General features: G+C 47.3%; 1 protein-coding gene across 4 annotated transcripts in view; it reads left to right on the forward strand.

Moving 5' to 3' along the window:
- Tet (Ten-Eleven Translocation (TET) family protein) overlaps positions 1–27,508 on the forward strand; it is a 443,099-nt gene that overhangs the window by 391,536 nt on the left and 24,055 nt on the right. For 3 of the 4 annotated variants that reach the window (XM_071683245.1, XM_071683244.1, XM_071683243.1), the window contains exon 3: positions 20,864–23,345. In XM_071683245.1, the coding sequence (XP_071539346.1) occupies positions 20,864–23,345 (2,482 nt within the window). Of the gene's footprint in view, positions 1–11,641; positions 11,924–20,863; positions 23,346–27,508 lie in introns of those variants that run through there. The other variant, XM_071683247.1, reaches the window with a different exon arrangement.

A 27,508-nucleotide genomic window follows, 5' to 3' on the forward strand; every position in this document is an offset into this window, starting at 1 on the left:
GTCACCTTTGGCGCCCTATTGAGGGAAGGGGGGATGGGGGGAGGAAAGAATACAGTACCTACATCCTATTTATAGATTTGCATCCGACCCCCTTCTAAACTTTAAGTTTGTGAGGGTTGTTCGTGTACGAACTAAAATTTTCACTATATTTGTCGAAGAATATGTTCTGTGTGTTCCTAGTCAATCGGTTTAACTTGTAGTTTACATTCTCTGTTATATATATGAAAGCTACCTTATGAAGTTACCACCACACCGCACGACTGTGATTGGTTGATAAGATGGGGCTCGGGGAGCCGTCTGGGCCCACGCGGCCGACGTCACGTGCGCGCTCAAGAAAGCGGGAAGATAAATCTCGAGTTTGGAGAGGGGACTTAAGAATATTTGAAATTTGTTGGTTATGATATCATCAGTATTGTTTTTTCTTATGTGCGAATTATATCAAGTGTAATTTTGTGAAGACTAGCAACTTGTATATTTAGTTTATAATATTGCTTTCGGACGGTCTCGAAGGATGTGTTGGTTTAGCTAGAGAACATTTTTCTGCTTTACCTTTACCTAGTGTTCTGTTTATCTTTGTGAGTGTTTATATATATATATATATATATATATATATATATATATATATATATATATATATATATATATATATATATATGATTAAAGAGTTCAGAACTATCACGATGCATCTTTGATCTCCTTTTTTTCAAAGTTGATATGTTAACGTAATGTAGACTTTACTAGCTTATTCAAACAAATAATGCAGAATGGTGCTCTTGTTAGATAGTTTATTGGTTTTGCGACATAATTGACGCTTCTGTGAATGTGACCAGGTTACACCACAAATGTTTTTTGGGGAAAATTCGGCTTATTCGTTGCGTTTTACTGTTTGCTAAACCAGGCAAAAGATCTCGACATTATTTGGGGTACTGTTATTCAGTTTGTCGCGTCGTCTGGTAATTTAACATATGATGATCGCCTTTTCTTATGCCATATGATTGTGAATTTGATAGGTAGAAGTTCAGTAGAGAACTAAGTCCAGTTTTGACACTTAATAGAGGGAAATTTTTAATATACTTCAATCCCTTTGATCCGAATGCTGACATATTCCCAATTCGTTGCTAATTATTTTAGTTCCTGAGTATCCCGCTATGTGGGGAGGTGGCGTTGGTGTCTAGGTGGAGTTTGGCTGCCCGCTGAATGCTGCCATCTGTTGCCCGCTGGGAAAGTTACACCAACACCAAACCAAAATTAGACCGCGCGAATTAAGTCTCGGCCACGTTTTCTTGCCAAAGCGTTTTTTGTCGCTTCGTGGGTAGACTTTTTTTTTTACCCCTTCAGCTGGGATTGATAGAAGGGAGCCATTCCAAATATGTTCAGCGTGTTTTCTCTCCCGTGGTAGTAGCTAACTGTACTGTATTATTGAATCAGGAAATTACTGGGAGAATGCTTTGGAAAAAATGTATTCGAAAAGTTTCATCATATTTTATGAACATGAGATCATGAGTACCACTGTAGTAGAGAGAGAGAATTTTTCTTTTAGTTATGATAACTGATAGAAACAGCCTATACACAGTTAAGCTCACAGACTAAACCCTGCGCTCGATTTTGATTACTGAACTCTACCTATTTCGAGTTACAACGTTGCTGTAGTTAACGCGTAAGGCTTGTAACTTGTGAATACATAATATTCTCCAACAGTAGGTATTAACCATGTAAGTTATAATTACAGCATGCTTGGTGATATTCATTGATGGTCCTCTTGTAGTTAGGTTTCAAAAGGGGGGGTTTCAGGTCCAGTAGCATTTCCTGATTCTTTTCGTTTCCAATCCGCAGTTCAAAATCAATTTCAGTACTTTATTCCTTGATAGAGGAACAAGATCTTAGTTCTGTCACTAGGTACCCCTGTTGACCTTCCAGTTAATGAATACCTGTTGCTGTGGTTGTGGTCAACATACCCAGCGTAGCCAAAAACATGAGCGCCACCCACCCATAAGCCTCGACAGTCGTCGCCACACTCAACACTGCCACCAACGCCAGGTGTTAACTTTACTACCAGTACCACAAGTCGCTGTTGCCTCTACCACGCCAACCAGTACCGTGTTATCACTCGTACCACCGCCAAATGGTATGTCACTTCCATAAGTCATCATTATCAACTTACATCAACACCGATAATCATCAAAGCTTCGTCTTCCTCATTTTCTCTTTCTTCGTTCTTCCTTGGGATCTCCTGATATTCCAGTAGAAGCGCAGATTTACCTCCTTTCGCCTCTTCTGTTTTTCGCATATTTATCGTATGTAACCAATATCACGTGGGAACCTCATCTTCTACGATGATTACTGGAATTCGAAGAAAATGAAGTGTTTTTGCAGGACTGGAGTCGTGTCGTTGCGAAAAAACTTTACGTTCGGGCGTATCCTTCGCTGACGGCCTATACCGTACGTCGGTACGTTTGTCGGGACGCCATCTTATGTAAGTGACACTGTAAAGGTTAATGCGACGGATTAATAAAGTCGTTAAATTTTGGAAATACGGTAACAAAGCTGTTATAATGACTGTTTAAGCTTGAAGCGAGTTTGAAAATGGTGATATCGTAATGCTGGCGCATCATCGCATTGTGTATTATAGGTTCTCTTTAGTCTTAAAGATAGAGTGTGTTTTTGATAGTGAATGTGTCATAATTTCATTCGTCAGCGATTGTACTACAGTCAACAGCCGTGCGGCCAAGCTTCACTTGTACCAACCAGTGCTCACATTCGCTCATTACTTGCTGCGTCCCATTGTTAGTGCATAGTACTCACTTAGTTCCGCGTGTCCATGACCCACTTGTACCAGACGTGCGTTTGGTGACTGATGCTAACCTCCTGCATCCATACCAAGATCATTCGATTCTGAAACAGCGAAAGAGCGACGGATCCTTTTAATTAAGGCTGTAGATGAGATTAAATCCGTACTACCTTATTGTTGAAGCTTATATAACTCGATTAGAAATACTTATTAGTATATCCACGGACGCGCAAATAATCTGGGTGATTTGTTGTCAGAAGTGAAAATACTGGATGAATTACTGGGCGGTTGAACAGGGTGATTTCATGTGGTCATAACCAGGTAACAGTCGTTTGTATACAACGATCGCGCCTCTGGGTCCCGCATTGTTCTTGTCTCCGGGCCAGTTGTGGTAATCATATATATATATATATATATATATATATATATATATATATATATATATATATATATATATATATTTCACGCTATTCGCCATTTCCCGCGTTAGCAAGGTAGCGTTAAGAACAGAGGACTGGACCTTTGAGGGAATATCCTCACCTGGCCCCCTTCTCTGTTCTTTCTTTTGGAAAATTAAAAAAAAAAACAGAGGGGAGGATTTCCAGCCTCCAGCTCCCTTCCCTTTTAGTCGCCTTCTACGACACGCAGGGAATACGTGGTAAGTATTCTTTCTCCCCTATCTCCTATATATATATATATATATATATATATATATATATATATATATATATATATATATATATATATATATAAAACGTGAAATGTTAAGTTAAACTATGTATCTCAGAAATAAATTTGACGGCTAAAGACTTTACACAGACCGTAAATCCAGTCATCTATACATAAATTAAGTGTACATGATCCATTGGCGCAGACGCTAGATTGCGTAACGTAATAGTTCATCGAAATCGGAGGATTACGTGATTTCTGAGAAACACATTAGAGCTACGAAAATGAGGATAAAGTCGTCGTAATAAGCAGGCTCCGTTCTTGATGACGCTCGCCATCCCGGATCTCCCTGGCCTGTGCACAGGCTGCCTATCTGTGCCGGATAAGGAGAGGCACGCTATTGGTCGAGCCTTCGGGGACCCACACACCCCCCCATCCGGGACCCCATGGCGGTAATTTTCTCGGCAATCCCTCTCGACTGTGTGCGGTACGGTGGTGAGTGGGGTGATGGGGGAGGCAGGATATACGTACTGCCTGACTCCACTGGTACTGGCTCATTACTGACTCGGTAGATTCCGAACGGGCGTTTAAAGACTTCTTAAACGTAGTATTTTACCTCCTAAAATCGTTTGAGCACGACGACACGACCCTCGAGCGAAACGTGGACGACCCCCCCGGTGTAATGGCGTGATCTTTGACCTTTAACCTCTCTGGGTTTAGGTCAAGGGTCACCGTCGTGGTCAAGAGGTTAGTACCGTCGATCAGTTGGTGTGGTGGTACACCCACCATAGCCTCACGATCCCCGCCACGGTATGAAAACATTCACCCAACCGCTGACCATCCATAACACCGGTCTTGTCCCTATATAAACATACACGCACAGCATTTTTCCCAGCGCGGAATGGCCTCACAGCCACAGCATACGTACGCCTCAACCACCGCCAGACTCTGTACGTCAACCACAGCAATATCCTCTGCTTATTGTAGTAAATGGATTCACATAAACATCACCAGTAACCACATGTGATTTAGAAGGTTTGATATCCATTTCCAGGGCTAATATCATCCCCGACATTTCAGCTGTGAAGACCTACGTAGCGGTAAACACACACACACACACACACACACACACACACACACACACACACACACACACAGAAAACAAGACATCCATCAGAAGCGGTAAACATCCACCCAGCAGCCCTCTCAAACATCTATACAGCAGTGAACATCCACCGCAGTGGTAAACATTCATCCACTCAGCAGCGGGTAGCCAACCCACTCCAGAAGTAAACACCCACACACTTGTTTTGAAAAGATATATGTAAAAATCGATTCGATAGTAAACAGCCCTACTGTCTTAAACGACCACATCAACTGTAAACAACTACACTGAACAAACATCAGTCACAAAACTACGCAGCAGTAAACAAACATCCACCTAGACGGCAAACAACCACGCAGCCTTTTGCAAACGTCCACCACGATAGCAGACAACCTCGAAGCAGTCTATCCACCACATCAAACAACCACGCAGCTCTAAACAAGCGTCCATCACAACCGCAGACAACCACACAACAGTAAACATGCATTGCACCCACCACATCAAACAACCACACGGCTGTAAACAAGCGTCCGCCACCACAGCAGTAAACACACCCACCACATCAAACAACCACACGGCTGTAAACAAGCGTCCGCCACCACAGCAGATAATCACAGCAGTAAACACACACACACCACATCAAACAACCACACGGCTGTAAACAAGCGTCCGCCACCACAGCAGATAACCACAGAACAGTCGAGATCGTGGGCAGCAGTAAACAAGTTCCTCCTGGGCGGCATCGTTAATGGCCGTCGTCAAACGCTGTGGCGACCCACATACGTTATTAATGATGAGCCACGTGTATCACCCCCCACCCGGGACAACACCAGGCTTGGCCGGCCGGCTGGCTGGCTGGCTGGGTGACTGACAACACCAACACTACCACTCCTGCCCCTGGACAACACCAAGCTTGGCCGGCCGGCTGGTTGGGTGACTGACACCACCACCACCACTCCTGCCCCTGGACAACACCAGCTTGGCCTGGCTGACTGACTGACTGACACCACCACCACTCCTGCCCCTGGACAACACCAGCTTGGCCTGGGTGACTGACAACACCACCACAACTCCTGCCCCTGGACAACACCAAGCTTGGCCTGGGTGACTGACAACACCAACACTACCACTCCTGCCCCTGGACAACACAAGATTGGCCTGGCTGGGTGACTGACAACACCAACACTACCACTCCCGCCCCTGGACAACACCAGCTTGGCCTGGCTGGCTGGCTGGGTGACTGACAACACCAACACTACCACTCCTGCCCCTGGACAACACCAAGCTTGGCCGGCCGGCTGGCTGGGTGACTGACACCACCACCACTCCTGCCCCTGGACAACACCAGCTTGGCCTGGCTGACTGACTGACTGACACCACCACCAATCCTGCCCCTGGACAACACCAGCCTGGATGGCTGACTGACACCACCACCACTCCTGCCCCTGGACAACACCAGCTTGGCTTGGCTGACTGACTGACTGACACCACCACCACTCCTGCCCAAGACAACAGTAGAAGGCTGGCTGCCCACCACTGCTGCACTGGACAGCACCAGCCTAGCTGGCTGGCTGGCTACCAACACTCCTGCCTTGGAGACCATTACCCATGCTGGCTGACACCACCACTTCCACTCGGGACAACAACTGTCCGACTGCCTACACCTCTGCCACCACAACCAACGCATACCACTAAGTCTTCTACCAACACCACCACCACTCCTACCCGTACAGTGCCTCTGTTGTCACCCTCCTGCTCTGCCACCTCTCGTGTCACTGTTTGCACAGGTTTTTGCCAATATAAAATTGCCGTTGCGTGTACTATTATTACTGTTGCCTCTGTTTTTTGTCCCTTAATTTGATAGTGGTTACCTGTTCTTTTTTTTTTTGTATGGGAACTTGTTATGGTTTCTAGTATACTTTACGACCTCAAGTGTACCCCACAGTGGTTTCGGAGGTCTTCCGCTCCACAGCTGTGTCTAGGACCTTATCTTACTCATATACCTTCCCTATGATGTAGATCTAAGGTCTTCTACACCTCCACAGCTCTGTCTTGGACGTCGTCTCTCTCTCTCTTGCTCTCTCTCTCTCTCTCTCTCTCTCTCTCTCTCTCTCTCTCTCTCCCTCTCTCTCTCTCTCTCTCTCTCTCTCTCTCTCTCTCTCTCTCTCTCTCTCTCTCTCTCTCTCTCTCTCTCTCTCTCTCTCCCTCCCACACACAGTTCGATCTGGGACCGCACGTTACCATACGCGTACCTTACGAAGGTTTCTGGCGTCTACCACCACGGCTCATTCCGGTACCTCGCCTCACGATGGTTTCTTGAGGTGACTTAACAACCTTCGCTGTTCGCTGTGGAAACTTCCCTGACGTATGTCTGACGATGATTTCTGGAGTCTTCTGTCCCATACACCTCGGCCTGGTCCGTGCACCCTGGGATAGTCTTCGGGGGGCCTGTGAAACCCACAGCTTGGGCTGAGGCCTCCTAGTTGCTTGCCGAGTTGGGTCTTTTGATCGGCTAAGCTGTTGGACGCCGCGGCCCACTCGCCCACGTAGCAACCACAGTTTAGCTGGCCCGGTACGCTTTTGAAATACTTATCCAGATCTTTCATACATTTTTTTTCTACTCCTCATCCCGTACTGTTTCTAATGTTTGCAGGCATGGAGGTCACGAGTCTTGGGGGCCCCCGGACGTTGGAAGGGCTTTCACCATGTGTGCATATCGTGCCTTATGATCTTAAGAAATAGCGTTTTGCGATTTTTCACGGCTGTCGTGCCAGTAGGGAATTATTTCTGGGTGTAAGTTGGTGGAACGTGTCTTTTAGGATTTTCCAAGTGTGGATGATGATATACCTCTCCCGCGCCTGCGCTTCAGCGTACGGGACTTCGTAAAGTTATTTCGGTCGTTCCCAGTCGTTCCGTTTCTCTTGAACTCGTCAACCCGGGGCACGACAGATCTCTGAACGCGCTTTCTCATTATGTAATTATTTCTCCCGCCATGTAGGGTGGGTAGTGTTACCGCGCAGCAGTGGTCTGTTCGTGAGTGCACCACCGCCTGGAAATAGTGTCATCCTTGGCTATTCCTCTCTTGTCCTCGAAAGTCCGCAGGATTCATCGTACAGTCTTAAATCAGCTGTACTGTTGTCACTGTTACCAGTGCTGCTGTTACCGATACTTTCACGTGTAATGCGGTTATCGATGCTGTTCTGTAATTCATCAGAATTCAGCTCGTCTCGCTATTTACTTTCCACTCGTCGATATTAGCATACATTTACATTCAGTTTCGCGCCGTCTCATCCAACATAAAAAAAATGGCTGTGAATACAGTCTATCAGTTTGTTGGTGTCAGCTTGCAGCTGTAGATGGTCTGTTTCTGCCGCATTTGTTTCCCACGTATTATTGTCTGCAAATTGTGGTATATTACGGCATAGCTGGTTATCACTGTCGTTAATATACGTGGGAAAGAGAATTGGTTCCAAGACTGATCCCTGTGACACGCCACTTCTCACGTCCAACCATTGTAAGGCTCGACCGTAAATCACTGCTTTTATTTTCGACCAATCAACCAGTTTTCTAATCACCGAAGTTTACGATGTGACAACCTTTTTTTTTTTTTTTTTTTGCCATTAATCTCTGATTAGGAGAAGTTAATCGAATGCTTTCCGAAAACCAGTTTGATGACAGTGCTCGCCAGAGTTCTCACGAGGAGCCACATAGAAAATCTTCGACAGTGCGGGGAGATTAACCTGCTCAAAATGGTTTATAATCTTGTATCGATTGACGGTTCACGTACGTTTGCCAGCTACGGACCTCAGGCTAATTGGACGTTGATTTCCGGACAGAGACTTTTTTTTTTTCTTTTCAATATCGGCGTTAGATTAACACGCTTCCAATCGTGCGGGAAATTTCCCCGTGGCAAGTGACTTGCTGAAATAGCAGCCAGGGGTGTGTAACCTCGTATTTAGCATTTATTCTTCTTTTTTTTTAAATAAAAGTTGTCAGCCATTGCCGTTTTCTTTAGTTTCATTCCGTTTGCAGTCCCGACAATGTATCTTGATCGTGTGTGTCAGGATGATGGAAAGAATTCTGCTTTACCAGTGAGAGTGAATATGAAACATGTTTCTTCGTTTGGAATGACGGATGTAAAATAAGATAAGACTTGAGTGTATCTGTCATGGCGGCTTTGTTATTGTCTTGAACCAAGTCACCGTTTACGTAGGTGGTGGAACATGTGACTGGTTAACAGTTGTTTATATAAGTTATCTTTTTGATGAAGAATATGGAATTCTTTTGGTTGGTACTGTTTAATGTGCTTCAGTGCCTTGTGCAGTGCTGTTGCTGATACTGGCGCTGCTTTCACTGTTCGTGGTACTTCTGTTATAGTTACTGGTACTGATGTTACAACGTCTATAGTTGCTAGCCCTTATGTCACTGCCCCTTGAAAGTGCCCACTACTGCATCCACTGTGGCTTGTCTATGACGGTATAGATAGTTTCGCAACTGGAGCTCCTGGTCACCAGTGCTGGTCACATTCTGTTGGTTATGGTATCTTAGTAACGAATATTGTTGTGACTTCCTCCTGTTCATGGTACACACCCTTGCCCTACCCACATACACCCTACATTCGTTTCCCCAAGTCTTTTTTACTTAACGACTCATCGTATATACCGTACGATTGTTTCAGAGGTCTGCTACAACTCCTTCCCCTCTCCAGCCACCTAGGTTTGGAACCCTACCCTACCTTACGTATACCTTACCATGGTTTTGGAAGTCTTCTACCCCTCACGGCTGGGTCTAGGACCTTACCTCACCTTGCGTATGTACCATACGATGGTTTGCAGGTCTTCTACCCCTCCCACAACAGGTCTAAGGCCCTACCATACCTTACAACTGTGCCGGGAGTCTTATAACCCCCCAATCTGGTAAGGTAAGGTAAGGTCTTGGACTAAGGTCCAAGACCTTACCTTACCTTGCGATGGTGTGGGAGATCTTCTCCCCCAAGAGCTCGGTCTCCGACCAGAGCTGTTGTGTGTCCTACCGTAAGAGCTCGATCTCCAACCAGAGCTGTTGTATGTCCTCCCTCAAGAGCTCGGTCGCCAACCAGAGCTGTTGTGTGTCCTACCGTAAGAGCTCGGTCTCCGACCAGAGCTGTTGTGTGTCCTCCCCCAAGAGCTCGGTCTCCGACCAGAGCTGTTGTGTGTCCTCCCCCCTAAGAGCTCGGTCTCCGACCAGAGCTGTTGTCTGTCCCTGTTCTCCTCACCCAGGCTGTTGGGAGCCGCGCGGCCGGTATAGGCCTACGTAACCACCACATCCTGCTGCCGTTGCTCCTTTGGTTACTTGTGCATCTGTTGCTGTTCCTTCAGTCACAGAGGTGGGGACTATCGCTGTTGACGAGGGTGACACAGTTACGTCTCTGTCACAGCTGCTTCGGCCACGAGCTGGTTGGCTGTGTCGTCTCTCTCTTGGGCTGGTGGTACGTCGGGGGGTGGGGGGTGTCGTAACTGATATGCCTGTCGCTGCGGCCGTAGTTACACATACTGTTCCTTTCCGGTCACTGCTCTCTCTCTCTCTCTCTCTCTCTCTCTCTCTCTCTCTCTCTCTCTCTCTCTCTCTCTCTGCCTCATGTCCTTCACGGTTGGTGCGTGTTTGTGAGTGTGTGTGTATGTTACCGATTCTCCCGTTTGTCACGTCGTAGCTCATGTCACAAAGGCGTTGATCTTACGCAAACTGGCCATATTCGTTGACGATCGTTAAACGCCATTCCCTCCCCAAGCTGTTTCTACCCATGTTAGTCTCCCATTCCCGCTGTTGTGTGTTCGTTCTTCCAGTGGCGCCACAGGTGTGTTGCTCTCGTCGCAGATGTTAGTGCAGTTGTGGCGGGGCTGGTACTCCCTGCTCCGCTCAATACCCTCGTGAACTATACGTACGTATTCATAACTACCGAATAGTCCAGTTATCCTTTCCATCATTCGTTTGGGGTTAAAGCTCTAGTGTGGAGTCTTGTCAGCCAAGTTCACTTAGCGTTCGGATCTTCTTTGATGAATGTAACTAACGATTGAACGTGAAAGTGCACGACGGAACGACCCTGTGGGCAAGGTGAAGTGACACGGTCAGGTCGTACGGTTGTGCCCGATGGTCGTATCGTCTTGCCCAAGGGGGTCGTACCATCGTGGCTCATGGGGAATCGAGAGCGACTCTGCTGCTAATTGCGAGTCCTAACCCTACCATTTTCGTAGTGTTTACACCTCCTGTGGTAAATTTAGCTTCCGCTGATCTAATTTCGTACGATAGTTAGTCATGTAACCTACAGCGATATCCGCAGGTGATTAATTAATACCTGAATAAATGATGATTACACAGGAAAATAAACCTTTTCGCCGTGTGATCAGCGAACTATGTGGTTTGCGTCCCGATGTAAAGCAAAGCAGCGGGCCGTATGTGTTACGCGCAAACAATAACAAAGTAAGGGGGTTTGGAGTCAGCTGTGGCAATAGGTGCTATGTAGCTTTCTATGTGGAGTCGGCGGCGTCAGCCCCTCAACGTGGGGCTCTACAATCTTGGAGCAGATTGTTAAGATTTTAGTTTCCAATTCGTTGGCAGGGTAATTCTCAGGTGTTTTTTACGCCCCGTGGCGTCAAGTCTTCGTCTCGCGCGTTTCCTTTTCTGTTATGAATCTGCCGAAATGCAAGAGGGTTCTCCATGCGTATTAAGGTGAATGTACCTCATGCTTTTGGTGCGAGCGTATCAGAGGAGTTGCGGAGCCTGATTGGCCAACGACGTGACGTCACATTACGTCACGAAAAGTGAACGATGATTCTGTACGTTTTTCGTGTTTACGGTTCATACGGTTTTTCCATGTTCGCTCACTCTACGTTATGTAATAGGACTTTATGGGGAATGCGTACCTACATCTCATCACGTAAACGGGTAAAATCTCCACATGAAGACTGACTGTCAGCAGTGACGACCCAGAACCCTCCATAAACGTTCACGTTTAAGAGCTCGGAATATAACCCCTGTGTAATTGGGCGCTGCGGCGCTAAGCCTCCATAGCTCACGAGCCTCTTCATACGTGCGGTGGCAGCGCTGCCAGAGAATCGATTCGGACGATTCACTTGGCGTAGACCGAATTCCGCGGAGTAGTTATGCCGTAGCACAAAAATCAACCTCTAACCTCTCACTGCCATATTGTTGTGTTCATGAATCGATACGGGTACAAGTGTGAATATATGTTATACCTCTATACCAAGGGAAAAGTGTGTAACTGGTTGTGAAGCTATACGGCGAGCCAGCGAGTGCGAGCGTAGTGCAGTGATTTCGCGTGAACGTTTGTTGGAGATCGTCCTGTGTCTGGATCTGAAACTCAGGTGAGTCTACTGATGGACATGACACCTGCATCTTCATCTGTCTGTACATTCCACTCCGTTGCTCCTACGCCCTGGGCTGAAACAATCACGTACATGGGTGTACAGGACATGCACTACAAGGCCAGACCAAAGGTGGTGGGTGAACGAATTCCTATTTAGCGTATTTATAGACCCGTCGTCTCCCCAACTGGCATAGCCCACGGAGACGGCCCAGACATTCACCTTCAGGACCCCTTCTCTCGATGATCTACCTGCTTTTCTAAGATGACAGTGGTTTGAATTCATTCCCAGACGACGGCACGAGACCTCCTCCGGTCGTTTAAGGCTACAGGTAACGAGCTCGTTGCTAGGTCACGATGTAAACAAACGGGAGTAAACGTAGATATATCGACCCAAGTGGCTGTACATGCAAGGTGTTCGGGGCCAGTGCATGGTGTATACACTTGCATCAGGATCTGTCTTTTTTCTCTGCTCCTCAACTCTCGTGTTACCTGCGTCTCCACGTAAGGGTACGTTCATGTGACCCAGTGTGTTGTCATTCGGTGGATACGCCAAAGGCTCTGGATTTGTATTGTGTCAGTACATATGTGGACATGACATTGACAGTGAGGTGTATATCCCTGCACTGAAAAGCTATGACAATTGCAGTAAGGATTTCCAGCATCAAAGAAGAATCGACTTTGCGTTTCTCTGAAAACAAAACTAGACGTAACAGCACGTGGTTGATCGTTGGTAATAGCTGTTATTCTGTTGTGAGCCCCTAGTTTACCAAGACGGAATTGGTAGTCGGTCTGTCTACCGCATTCACGGTAATTTTGCCAGCATTTTCTTTCTGTTGACGAAATAATCACGTAAACTTTTCTTGGTGTATGAAAACATTAGATTCTAAGATTAAGGGTATGTATACAATTTCCCCAGCCTCATTAGCGATCCTTGATGTCCATTAAACTCCTACTTCTAACCTGGCAACTGTGTTCATCTCTTATCTGCAACCTTCAAACATCTCACCCGTAAAGTAGGCAAGATTAAACTGTCTTGCCGTCATCGTAAAAAAAAAAAAAAAAAGAACTGAGAATGAATGTCTCCCAATGCAAGAAATGCGTCAGTCGAGCACGTGTGTTTTGTGCTTGTTGCAGGCAAAGCGTCACGCTGTCCACCCGCGACTTCGCAGCCACGTGCACACTGCAGCTGCTCCCGCCACCCTTCCGATGCCTTCTAACTTTACAGCCACGCACACTCGGCAGCTGCACCACAACCACCCTCCTTATACCATACAACCCTACGCCTTTTGCGTATCTTAACCGTGATCAGCTTGAGTACTGGCTCACAGCGCCCCTGCCAAGTCGTCTGTAGCTTGCGTCCGAAGAGATAGCCGACAGAATATGTTTACCTCACGTCTACGTGGTCGTTCCATATACGTTCCCCTAACTCTCTATACCTCAGCCTCAGGAGACTGTCTAACCCCCACAAGAAATGACTGCAATTCATATGGCTCCCTGTAACTTAGTCCCTCAGCCTGTAGTGACATCAGTGTGTGTGTGTGTGTGTGTGTAAGATTCCTCCCAGTGGATCATCTATTTTCAAACCCATATATAAACAATGATGGACAGCGCCATAACAGTGTTCCGTGTACTTACCAGCCCATCAGATCTCCAGGAATGATGTGATACTCATTGTTTTCAGTCCATAACTGCCTCCTACCTGGGCGAGGTAGCATCAGGAACAGTTGCTAGTAGTAATAATGATTAACGGTGTATGAAATTAACACTGCAGCATGACGTTGAATAAAAAAAAAAGGGGGGGGGGACGCGCAATGCCGATAGCGGAGCTGTAAAAAGTGTTGGGTGGAGTGTAGTTTAAACAAGACATGGTCTAGACAAACACAGATACTGTACCTAGACAAACACAGGTACTGTACCTAGACAAACTCTAAGTACTGTACCTAGACAAACACAGGAACTGTATCAGACAAACACAGGTACTGTACCTAGACAAACAGTTACTGTACCTAGACAAACACTAGTACTGTATCTGTCAAACACAGGTACAGTACCTAGACAAACACAGGTACTGTACCTAGACAAACAGTTACTGTACCTAGACAAACACTAGTACTGTATCTGACAAACACAGGTACAGTACCTAGACAAACACAGGTACTGTACCTAGACAAATACGTGTACTTTACCTAGACAAACACGTGTACTTTACCTAGACAAACACAAGTACTGTACAATGGTTGTAACATGAGAGTCAGTCGAGTGGTTGCTTGGATCGCGTCTGCCTATTGTTCCCTGCACCTTGAAAAGGTTATAATCACGTCAGCCTCCATGTCATCTTAACAGCAAAATCAGTCATATGTTATAATAGAAGACCTCACGAAAATCTAATATTAAGGAAGAAGGAATGTTCAGGAATGGAACAATAGTATTCGTATTTCTTAACATTCCATTACCGTGTCAGCGGGATAACCCCAGGAGCACGCAGCTTAGCTCTCCATGAAGTACGTATCATTAGAATCTGTGTATTGACAGAAAAGACAGGGCATGACGAGCATCATATTGCCAGAGGTTTGGCCCTCATGACGTTACGGAAGTTGACAGGAGAGACTCCCCTCCCTCATTCCCGCTCAGCGACCCTCACAACGCTGCTTTCTCTCCCGGGGGGGGGGTTCCAATTAGTATCATTTCTGGTCTGGAAGCAGGTCCAGGTCCAGTGTTTCACACGATTCTCTCAAGACTTTTTAAAGCACACTCTTGTGGTATGACCCGGGGTTGTAATTATGAAAACAGATAACGTGGTTGTGGTTTGACATCAAAAAGTAGAGGGAGCATTAAGTGAGCATGGATAACGTGTACGTGACCTACTCCGTTTTCCGTGTTGTGCGCCTGCTGTGGGAACCCGCCGCTGCTGCCGCAGCCTCACCTGCCCCTCTCTCGACTCTCCTTCGCCCCTTGTCGCCAGCCTCCCTACCTCTCTCATACGTTACTCCACATTTCAGGGCGTGTAATAGAGTTCACTCCCTCATTGCTGTAGTGTTTTATATCAGCGTTGAATCGTAGGAGTCTCTGCTGGTATCAAACACTGAATTATCATCATCTTTCGCGACGGAAAGAGTTCTTAGGGATAATGTCAGTTTATATTTACGACCCTGTAGTCCGTTATAACGTTTCTCTCTCTCTTTCCCCATATATATATATATATATATATATATATATATATATATATATATATATATATATATATATATATATGGATTATTCGATGGACTAAGTATAATATGTGTGCCCTGTGCCCACGGGAGATGGCCTGTTTGATTAGCACTTCGTTAAGGTCAGGGGTTAAGGTCGCCTGTGTGCTGGTCGCGAGGCTGGCACTGCATTAACGGTCTGGTCTGCTTTGCCTGCGCGTTGGGGACGGACGTCTCATTCGACCAGCCTCTGGCGGAAATCTTGTGCATATGCGTCTCTGGTCGATGTGTTTGAATCCTGTGTAGTAGTTCGTTCATCCTTCCTTTTTCAAAATCCTAAATGAAAACGTGGACAGCTGATTCGTCTCAGTGGTCAGCTTTCCTCCACTGCTTACAAGATGTCCCCCCCCCCCCCCCACACACACACACACTCACCTGCCCACCTCACTGACGCGAGGTCTCAGCTGTCATATTGTATATCATCTGGAGCTGACGGCCCGCTGGACTACTCCAGGTAAAGGCCGCGGCTTTCCTCGTACCCAGACCTGGTCGTCAGCCTTCCCCCCCCCTCCACACAACGAGACCTGGGAGTCATTGTTACCAAAATGAGGGGCTTCCTAAACCTCAAGACCCGAGGCAGCGTTACCAGAACAAAGCCGCTTCATATAACCCTAAGAGTTGAAGACTGTATTGCCAGAGCCTTGTTTTACCATTACCTCCCAAAGTTCCCGAGGCTTGGCGGGCTTTCTACCCCATAGTCTTATCATCAGGTACCGGTCTGATCTCGTTAAAGGTGTGTTGGTATACGGCGTCCCTCTGTCTGTACCGTGCTAATCCACGCGCAGCTGTTATTGTTTCATGGATAACTCGCCACGTCTTTTCGTTGCTCCGAAAATAGACCAGTGGTATGCGATTCCTCGATCCTGGTGTGATAGTAGGTCCTTGTCGTGAGGTAGGATGATATGTGCTAGGCAAGGTATGATTTAGGATGATATCTGCTAGGCAAGGTATGACGTAGGATAATATCTACTAGGCAAGGTGTGACTTAGGATGATATCAGCTAGGCACGCTGTGATTTAGCATGATATCTGCTAGGTGAGGTATATTGTTGCTGGTGCTATAGGGACATGGTATTCAGCTGTGCCATGCTGCGAATGCTGATGGTGGCAACCTGCTTGGTGCATAGGTGTGGTGCCAGACGGTTAGACCCGATGTTTGACGATGGTGCTATGTTCAGACCCGATGTTTGACGATGGTGCCATGTTCAGACCCGACGTTTGACGATGGTGCCATGTTCAGACCCAACGTTTGACGATGGTGCCATGTTCAGACCCGACGTTTGACGATGGTGCCATGTTCAGACCCGACGTTTGACGATGGTGGCATGCTAAACTTGATGTTTCGATGGTAGGAGAACCCTTCTAGATGTGTGTGTGTGTGGTTGTCGTGTGGTACTATATATGGTGTTTGCTGGTGGCTTATCAACCAGGTGCCAGCTTGGTTGGTGTTTGTTGGTGGATTCTTCCTCTACGTTGATGGTGGAGCGATGCTGTACATTGAGGGTGGAGCGATGCGTTACATTCATGGTGGAGAGATGCTCAACATTGATGGTGGAACGATGCTATAAATTGATGGTGGAATCATGATATATATATATATATATATATATATATATATATATATATATTGATGGTGGAACCTTGCTGTGCATTGATGGTAGAGCCATGCTATACATCAATGAGGAAGGCATGACAGATGTCACTGTTTGGTTAACACGCAATTTACAGTACTTGCCGATGGTCTTGTGCTGGAGACCCGCCGCTATAACTTTCTCCAGGTAACTTCCTGAAGGGAATTTATCATTAGGCCTAGCTAGACACTGCTATGAGGAGGGGGTCGCATGAGCGTAGGGGAAGCCAGGCCGGGCCGGGCCGACCAGAGGACGGAGTGGGAGCCCATTGTAGGAGCAGATGTTTCCGTAAGAGTCTTTCATCATCCCGGGGCCGAACTATAGTTCGAAAAGAAAGGAGATTTTTCAGCCATTTTGGACATTACTCGGGTGGCTACGTGGGCTCCGTACTTTGTTCTATCGCCTTTTATGGCCGGAGGAGTTACTCTTGGCTCTTGTGTTCCTTATCAATTATGAAAGAAAACAGGCCCCAAACTTTGAAGGCTGAATGAAGCTTTTGCTTCGAAAGTAATTGCTGTTTGCCTTACGTATCATGTATTAATATATATATATATATATATATATATATATATATATATATATATATATATATATATATACTTGATGGACTGTGGCTTCCCCTCACGTCAAATATGGATTAAAAAAACGCTCCCAGAAATAGTGCATTTCCGAGTGCGGGTGGTATGAGAGTGCGTTCACTGGATTACGTCGTGCCAGCTGACGTGGCCTCGGGGGTCGTTTTGCCCAGATAAGCCGTTATCTTTTCTCTCACGGTATCTGGTGGACACAGTGTTTAGCCGTGAGACGCTAAGGGGAAATGGGCCGCTCGCGTCCGCTTCCACCTTACGATAACGATGAATGCGTCCAGACTCCGGGGCACTGAATCTGCAGGGGATTACGGTGGTCGTCTGTTCTGTGCGACCGGTATACTTGCGAGGGTGTAAACTAATGGGGTACACCTGTATCTTTATTCATTGGCTACAGTCATGGTGGAATCTGTCATGTAGGCAGTGACGGTTTGTGCGCAGCGGAGGTCAATGATTTATGTATCTGCGTGCGTGTGTGTGTGTGTGTGTGTGTGTGTGTGTGTGTGTGTGTGTCGTGATATTAGGAAGTACAGTCTCGACTGCCCTAAGGCCGAGTCTACGACCCGTCGTGACTTAAGTCACTACGTGCCCTCGGTAGTACTGTGGGCCCCTGCGGGTGTGACCTTCTTCCTCTACACTGTCGCAAAATCTTCGGTCTACGTGTGTTGGAGAAATAGAGGGATTTCGTAACATACAAAGTCATGTATGACGCGCCTCCACTCCGTGTCACCACCGCTCGCCACGTCGCTATCAGCCTCTGCTCCATTATCCCCGCGCCTCCTGTGGTTGTGGAGAGGGTGGTGTGTGTGTGTGTGTGGGATGGGGGGTGCGGGAGCTGTGGCTGCATTAATCTGGGTTATTCTCGAGTTCCCCGCGTGACGGCTGAACACGGGTGCTCCTCCTCCGCCTCTTAAAGTCGTAAGACAGAGCGCAACAAACATCCTCGTATTCTTCTTGTGATACGCTGTTTAATAAGCTGTCTTGGTTGATGTATTCCTTTCGTGCAGTGTTGGGGAACTAGATGGCATGTGCTTTGGGTTAGTGGTCTTTGCCCAGAAGGGGAATCACGAAGGTTTGCCCTCACGGAATTTGGGCAGCGAGTGTCGAACCTGATGAATAGAATGGCAGACACCGCCGAGGAGGAGAGGGCACGGATCTCTCTGGCAGGTTCCTTACGTCGACGCGCCGTGCAAAAACAGACCCTGCAGAGTTGGTGTTGGACTCTGGGTGGTTGCGTGCATGGCACGGGCCCCGGGTCTTGTGCAGCGGTCCGATCTCTGCTGAAACACTGCAAGAAATGGTACAGCCATTGTTGTTGTTATGTGTGTGGTAGATTACACCCAAAGGTTTGGGAAACCACCCACCCCACCCCCCTTTTTTTGGCGCATGAGGTAATCGAATTTCAAAGCAGACTGGATACGTGCTGAGTAACTTTTTGTAATATCTAATGTCACAATTAACCATCAGATTCTGGCGAGTCTTTTTAACCTCGGACATCTTGATGCTTTACCACTCACAGGATGAACATGGCCTGCATGATATATACTAATCGCTGTTACAGCTGCAAAATTTAGACAAGACTTCGCAGATGTCCGTTTTCGCGCCTAATCTAAAATGCTCTTGGCGATCGATTCACCATTTCAAAGGCCATGCACGTCGATTTTATGTGGTTTAAGAACCATCTTTCACATCTTAAGGTGCTCTTAAAAAGGTGTTCGTGTTGAAGCTATAACCAGGCATTGACTGCCTTAATGTCCCAGGCAGTTGATAGACCTTGATTCCAATGAAGCCAACCACCTCATCGGCTCTGCCTTACGCCAAGGGCGAATGCTTATCAATAACACTTATTACTTCGTGCATTTTCGAAGGAGAGATGTTAAGGAACCTCACGTGTTTGAGGAGGCCATAGATGACCGAAATATATGTAGGCCAGAAATGGTAACCCAGTGCACTGCCTTCCCTCGATCTTCACCCCTAAGTTCTCCCCCTCCCCCCTTCCCCCCGCGCCCCGGCCTTGGCTGACCTTGAAGGGGAGAGAGAGAGAAAGAGAGAGGGAGGGAAGGAGGGGGTGGTTGTGTGGTGGCATTTCTGAAGGGTTGGGGAGGGCATTGACCCAGTGGGGTGCGAGGAACGACTAGGGCGGCGGAGGAGGAAGGAGAGGGGAGAGAGAGAGAGAGAGAGAGAGAGAGAGAGAGAGAGAGAGAGAGAGAGAGAGAGAGAGGCATCCACACTTGCACCATGGAAATCTCAAGGTCAAGAGTGTATTATCATCTGTATGCACCACACACCAGAGAGAGAGGGAAGGGAGGGTGGTGGTGAACCCTTTGGCCAGGATGACTAAGGATGAAAATGCCTTAAAAGGGACACACACTCCCCTTCCCCCTGCTGCCATCACCTGTTGAATTAGGGGGAAGGAAGAATGACATTTAAACGGGAACCCGGTTGTCAAGGGCGCCGAATGGCGGTATTGGCTTGTGTCCTCCCCCACACTTACCTTCCCCTAGGGTGTGAGAGGGCCTCCCCTTCCCTCTCCCTTTCTCTCTGAGGGGAGGGAAGTAGGGGAACTCTTGCACGCTGAACCAGCTTTTATCTTGTCTCCACTTAAGGGCGAATGCTCTCTTGATTGTTGAGAAGGGCACCACGTGCTCTTGTTTTGTAAACAAACCGCCACATGGCACGAGGACATGGCCATCAGCTGACCTGATTGTGGCAAATTAGCAGAGCCACCCAGGTCTCCGTTATGACTTGTCCGTAAACGGCGTCTGGCGAAGGTTCCTCCGCTGCGAAAAAAAAAGATATACGAGGGAGAGGTTTTAAGGTCACAGGTCTTCGTCCTAGCAGACGCAGGCGCTAACCTCGAGCCGTACCGCCAGCTTGGTGTGTCCCCACCGGGCCCAGCCCCGTGTGATGTACAGCATCACTGCACAACGTGCCACCTACCCCGACACGTGGGACGCAGCGTCCACATTGCCCTAACCCACAGCTACGACAGACACCGTGTGGCACCCACAGCGTACCACACCGCGCGGTAGTGGTGGTGGTGCCTCCGCACCATCGTGTGTGTGTGTGTGGGGTGCCATGGCCTACATTTAAAGCCAGTGTACCATATCGTGCACCGCTCACAAGACCATATGTGTGATCACACGACACACTGTTGTGTAACACACCCACCCGTTCTACATGGCACCCACTGTCAAACGCACCACATTTTCTGAGGGGGGGGGGATGACGTAATTGTCTTGTAACCTGACGTTACAAAGGGTTGTTACAGTAAATATGGTGTAGTACCATTAGTTCTGTATGACAGCACTGTATGACTCATTATAAAGCCGAGATGAGTGAGGTAAGTCTATATAAAGCCGAGATGAGTGAGGTAACTTTATAAAAAAAAGGTGTTTTTATGTATTTTTTTCACACGAATTTTGTTTAACACATTGGTTTAAAGTTTTCTCTCTTTCTCTCTCTCGTTGCAGACTCCGCGAGGCGAGAAGATGGAGCGGCGACAGTCAGGCATGGGCGCCATGATGCCATTCTTCCCCGGGCCTGGGATGGGCGAACAGCCGCCCCTCCCGCCCCCAGAGATTCCACCTTTCCCACACATGCGGGAGCGGTTCCCCAACGCCGTCTGGGGAGGCGACACGCCGCAGGGACAGTGGCCGCCGCCCTTCCACCCTCCCGCCCTGAGCCATCCGCCCATGGGCCACCCACCGCCCCCGCCGCCACACCAATTCAACCAGTTCGAACCTCGGCAGCCCATGTTCAACTTCCCTGGTGGACCCAGCGGGGCGCCTGCACCTCCCGCGCCCAGCGTGTCCGTCTCCCAGTACAACAACCAGTTCAACGGGCAGTTCAACGCCGGCGGCGACAACGGCAACGGCGGCTACGTGCCCCAGGGGCACTTCTCCCCGCAGACGCCGCAGACGTCCGTCCCGGCCTTCAGCAACGGCCCGCCCAACGGCTTCCTCAGCCAAAACCAGGGAAACGGGGTAGTGGGGGGTTCGTCTCCCCATCACCACCGCTTCCCAGGCTCTAACGACTTCCATCAGCAGCAGCAACAACAGCAGCAGCCACAACAACAGCAGCAGCAACAACAACAACAGCAGCAGCAACAGCAGCAGCAGGGCGGTATGTTCAAGTCGCCCATGTCCTCGCCAGCCGTGTCGGCTCCCGAGGCGTCGCCAGTGACCGGGGGCTTCACTATGACGACGCTGCCGTCGCCCCACGCCCCCCACACCCCACACGCACCCGATCACCCAAACGAGAAGCCTGGGTACCCGCCGCCTCCCCCCACGCAGAGTTTACTCGGCTCTAGAGTGACTGCGGGCGGGTACTCGGGTCAAGCCTTGGAGGGGGGCGCGGGCGTGCCCCAGGGCAGCCCGCACGGCTCTGTCAGCGTCCAGAGCAGACTTAAAAACATGATCATGTCCCGCCAGGGGAGTGCCTACCCCGGGGGAAGCGTGGACTCCCCGCCCCTCGGGGAGGTCCATTTCTCCGGGCACGTGGCGGCAGTCACGAGTGTGGCCAACGCCGAGCCCGGGCACATGCAAGAATCCCTCAAGATGGCTCAGAATTTTTTAGCCTATAGGACTACAGAGCCTGGCCCGGGCTCTGTAGTCCACGCTAACACTAGTGATGTGAAGGGCAGCGTGGAGACGGCGACGGCCCACGCAGACACCAGCAGCAAGGAGTCGCCCCCAGACGACGGGGCTTTCCTGAAGGGGACGCACCCCGCCCCGCTCTCCCGAAGTGGCGAAAGTATAAGTGAAAAGAACGTTATAATTAAGGAGGAAACCAATGTCGAAGTTCAGACGAGAAGTGAGTGTGACCTAATGCGAGAAGTGAAAATAAAACAAGAACCAGCAGACCCAGCGAGTAGTATAGCGCCCAAGCCTCCGGACCAACCGGACTGTAAGCCTCCCTTAGATCAACCGGGGCTGAGACAGAGTCCGTCTTCGCACCAGCAAGACCCCGGCTGGAAGCTGTCCGTGTACGACTTCCCCGACAGCCCGGATTCCAGCCAGAACCGGCAGGATTTTCGGTTTGGCAGGGTCAGGGGGGCAGGGCCGTGTCCATCGCGGCCTGCGTGTGCTAAAGTGTACGGGGTCGCCCCCGCGGCGCTCCGTCCACCGACCTCCGTGGGGCCTCGGCCTACCCCGCCAGCAGGTAGGGGACAGGCCAGGCCTCCGGGGCCCCCTGCCTCTGCCAATCAGCCTCAGATATCACTCTCGGACTACGCATCCAGTATTACCACCACCCTCACCAACTCTCAAAGGACATCGACGACGCCCGTCTTGGCCAGGACGGCCACCAGTCACACCGTGCATCACGGGCAGCGGATGTTCCCACACCAGTATCCATCTCCCCAGCAGCCAACAGTCAGGTATCAACAGCCCGGCGCCCACCGGGAGACCGTTCAAGGTTGTAAAGTACAACACGCCAGCGTCCAACACCCCACGACGACCGCCAAGGAGAAGAACGCCAGTGAGAGCTTCAGCGTTCAACAGGTTGAGAGCAATGCCCAGGTGAAACACCAGAACCTCCAGCAGCAACATATGCAACAACAGTACCACCAGCAGCAACAAAAACAGCAGCAGCAGCAGTTGCAAGAACAACAGCAACAGCTAGAGCAACAACATCTAGAACAAGTACAGCGACAACAGCTACTGCACCAGAAACAGTGCCAGTTGCTGCAAGGCCAACAGCAGTTGCAGCTACAGCAACAGCAGCTACAACGACTACAACTACAGCAGCAGCTACAACAACAGCAACAACAACAACAACAGCAGCAGCAGCAGCAGCACCAACGTCAACAACAACAACAGGAACAGCAACAGCAGCAAGAGACCACCACCACCAGCCCAGCAGACTCGGGTCTTAGTGAACTCGAAGTCCTGAAGAACCGCCTTCGAACCAACGAGTTAGAGATCCCGCGGTGTTCGTGCGCAGTGCCACCTGGTGAGTACCCCTGGGGAAGGAGGGAGGGATTAGGGGTCATGTATTCACCACCTTTGGGGGAAGCGCCACACCTTTCCTGCATATCCTGCCATGCTTGTGATCAGTGCTTGAGCTTGATGCATGTTATGATTGCCTTGTTTTTGAAAATGTCATCATGTAGCATAATGCACCCGCTTCCTACCATAGCTAATTCAACAGCATATAATAACATTTGTGGGCCTTATAGAAACCTTTGAAAATATATATATATCTGGATGGAGAAATAATGGACTGGATGATACACAAGACGATTTACAGCATATGCTGTGTTTTGGAACGCTTATTTTGAAGTAGCATCTAAGTGGCATGTTTATGTTTTAAGAGATCTAAAGTATGTCATAGTTAATGAGGTAAGTGACGTAATGTATTTATTGAATGTTGTACAACAAAATTTGGCATGTTTGGGTGTGCACCAAGAGCTTGGATGAAGACTGATTATTATGTCCCTCATATTGATATATTAAGTGCTTGGTGGCTTGTGATATATTAATGCTTGTTGGCTTGTGATGTATTAAGTGCTTGGTGGCTTGTGATATATTAAGTGCTTCGTGGCTTGTGATACATTATGTGCTTGGTAGCTTGTGATATATGCAAACTCTGGTGGTCACATTCATTCCTGTTGGTATTTTGAATGCCTTGATTTGGAATAGATGCAGAGGCTGGTAATTATTTCAGTTATTGTGAATGCTTCGCTTCGTATAAATCCTAATGGGTGATTTTTAACCCTCAATATTTTCACATGCTTGGCTTGTAATAGATACAGACTTGTAAGTATTTCCTCAATGTTTTAAATGTTTGCCTTGTAGAACATCCAGACTGGTAATGATTTAATTTCGTTGATATTTTTGAATGCTGATCTATCAGCAGTTCTAGATAACCACATCCTCTTCATTGATATTTTAAATGCCGACACGTTAAAATGCCAGCGCTGTTTTTGAAAATGCCGACACTTATTTCAAAATGCCGACACAGTGATAGATCCAGACTTTTATTTTCATTTCCTCTTCCTTGTTAATTTGTATGCTTGGTTTTTAGTTGCCTGAAGGCCTCCTTATGTTTTAGGCTAAAATGGACGGTTTTTTTTTTTTTTTTGATAGAACTCTCGAATTTTGAATACTCTAATGCCTGCCTGTTGTGCTAGCATGTTTCCCCCTGAATATTACATTAGACGTTATGTTTCTCGTAATCTACCCCTGTGTAGTACTACACCACTCAGGTCCACACACACACACACACACACACACACACACACACATACAGATAGCGCCTGATTAAGAGATAAGGACACGGGTGATAACATTGTGCCGATCACAGTGCCCCGATTACAACTTTAGGCTTATCATAACCACCCAGAAAGAAACTAGGCTTCGCGCTTGGGTCCGGTAAGAAGCGGTCGGAAAAACTACACCACCATGTCAAAGAAATGTTCACTCTCTTCCCGTCCGTTACATGTGTAGTGCTTATATGGTGGAGAGGTGTTGGTGTGCGTGTGTGACCAGTGGTATAGGAGTGATAGCAAGGGTCTGTCTGTCGTCATGGAAGAGGCCTAGATAGGGAGGAGTACTTATAAGGGTGATGGCCTGGGTCTTGGCCGTTGCTGCTCTCAAGGGGAGGAGAAGCGTCCTTGTGTACTTGATGCTTCCAGTATACCCTCCTCCTCCTCCTCCTCCTCTCTCTCTCTCTCTCTCTCTCTCTCTCTCTCTCTCTCTCTCTCTCTCTCTCTCTCTCTCTCTCTCTCTCTCTCTCTCTCTCTCTCTCTCCGTAATTACCTATTATCGACATCAGTAATCACCACCTAATAATGATCAGTGTCTGCACTTACGTGTGATTACCAATAATCGACCCTGTATTACCTGTGTCCTCCTGTGATTGCTGATAATCAAGACGCTAATTACCCATGGTTCGACATCTCTTTTTAATTGCTTATATTTGCTTACGGTCGACGGCCACTAATGATACCCCTATAATCACCGATCGTATTTACGTTGCGCCTGTAATTACCCATAATCGATACCTGATAACTGACGTCTATAATCACGATCGACACCTGCAATTATTTTGACCTGACGTCTTTATTCGACGGCTACAGTGACCTGTCATAATCGACGTCTTTAATGCCCTGTAATCGACAAGAATATAATTTATTAGAGGCCATAATCACATTGGTACTTGTGATTTATAATTGCATATAATAGGCATAGAATAATAGGCCATAGTTAACCTGTAATGGAATTCTAGATTAACTTTAATCGACAAAGGTATCCTTTACTTTTGACCCTCGACGAATATTAATCACCTCTAATCACCATTTAAATTAGCTGATACATGCCGACGTTTTCTGTTAATAGACGTCTTTTATTACCTTTAAACGATTACCGGGACAGTATTTATTGCTTTTGATGGGCGTTTATGTATATATAAATCCACCTGTATTTTGGGGGGCGGGGGGTAATTCAGGAAAATTTGAATCGCCAGTTATTAACTACCTGTGTATGGACATGAATTGCCTATCATCATCTGTCATTTGACGACCGTAATCACATGATATAATTAGCGTCTAGAATGATCTAAACCTCTACAGGTACCTATAGAAAACGGTTAGTGATTACGTCAAATGGGCTAATCTGTATGTATCTGATCGACTTAAGCAACGTATAGTCCATGGCCATGATTACCTAAAATCGACACCTTTACTCAATGTCGACTTTGATCTATTACGTGCAGTCGATGTTCCTAATTATCATTAATTGTCGACAGTAGCAGCTGCCCGTAATATCGAAGCTGTAATCATTTAGGTTTATATAATCACCTGCCTTGGCACCATACAACGACCTGTCATTAACTACACTGGAAAATCAGTATTCATAATTGACTTCTTTACCTATGATTACGTGGTTTTAATTACCGCATTGCAGGCTCGTAATCGCAATTCAAATCCACCTTTTTTTTTTGACCATCACTTTGATAATCCACTTTGGTAATTGCTTTTGATCACAATTTATCGAAGTCTGTATTTACATGAAAATGAAAATTCAACACGGTATCGACATTACACACACACACACATATATATATATATATATATATATATATATATATATATATATATATATATATATATATATATATATGTGTGTGTGTGTGTGTGTGTGTGTGTGTGTGTGTGTGTGTTATGGACTTTTGGCGATTACCACTGTGGACTTAAAAGCTCAGGAAATGCCATGCTTTGATGATGGTGATCATCACTATGCAGGAATTTAAAACAGGTCCGGAACGCTTATCTACATAATGTACCTAACCAGCCAGTTAACTTTGGTTGCGTAGGCCGGGGTCCTGTATACACCCAAGACGACGCTCGCCGCGCCAAAGTGACTCTTTAAATTCACTTGCAAAATGCCTCAGCTGTTTTGCCTCTACGCTGTCATTAAGTCTGGATATATAGATAGTGGTGTTCTTTGCTGACAACGTCAGACGCCGATCTTAAATACAGGGGTAGAAGTTGATGATAGTGACAGAACTAGAACTGGCACGAAGCAGGTTTTTGCACGAACAGAAAACGGAAGGCCTTTAAGTAAACGTTGGTAGACTTTGTTGTTGTTGCTGCCTGGTTCATCGGTCTTTTTTTTTAAATGCTTTAAGAAGAAAATGCAACTTGTTTCAAAAATATTCGTATTTTGCGTGTCTTTATTGCATCATTATGCTAATAGTCTATCAATATATATATATATATATATATATATATATATATATATATATATATATATATATATATATATATATATATATATGAGAGAGAGAGAGAGAGAGAGAGAGAGTACTGGCTAGGCTTTATCATCGTCAGTTGACGAGAGTACAATATCGTCAAAGAATTTCCCGCTTCAAAGGCGACCATTCTTGTCGCCGCTTCTGATTATAACACAGCTGGAAGGTGTGGGCGTTCCTGGACGGAGGGTGGATGTCCTGGACTCGTATGAGTATATTGATTATGGAAACCTAGCACCCTGGTGGTGTGGCGGCTCCCGCAGCTTAAGGGAGTTGCGCTCCACACAGGGAGTAAGGTAAGGTGGGCTCCTTCAGGGGTTAAAAGGTGACTTTTCGCTCGCAGAGCCCGCCAATGCCATATA

Source organism: Panulirus ornatus, chromosome 36 (genome assembly GCF_036320965.1).
Source record: "Panulirus ornatus isolate Po-2019 chromosome 36, ASM3632096v1, whole genome shotgun sequence".
Taxonomy (NCBI): domain Eukaryota; kingdom Metazoa; phylum Arthropoda; class Malacostraca; order Decapoda; family Palinuridae; genus Panulirus; species Panulirus ornatus.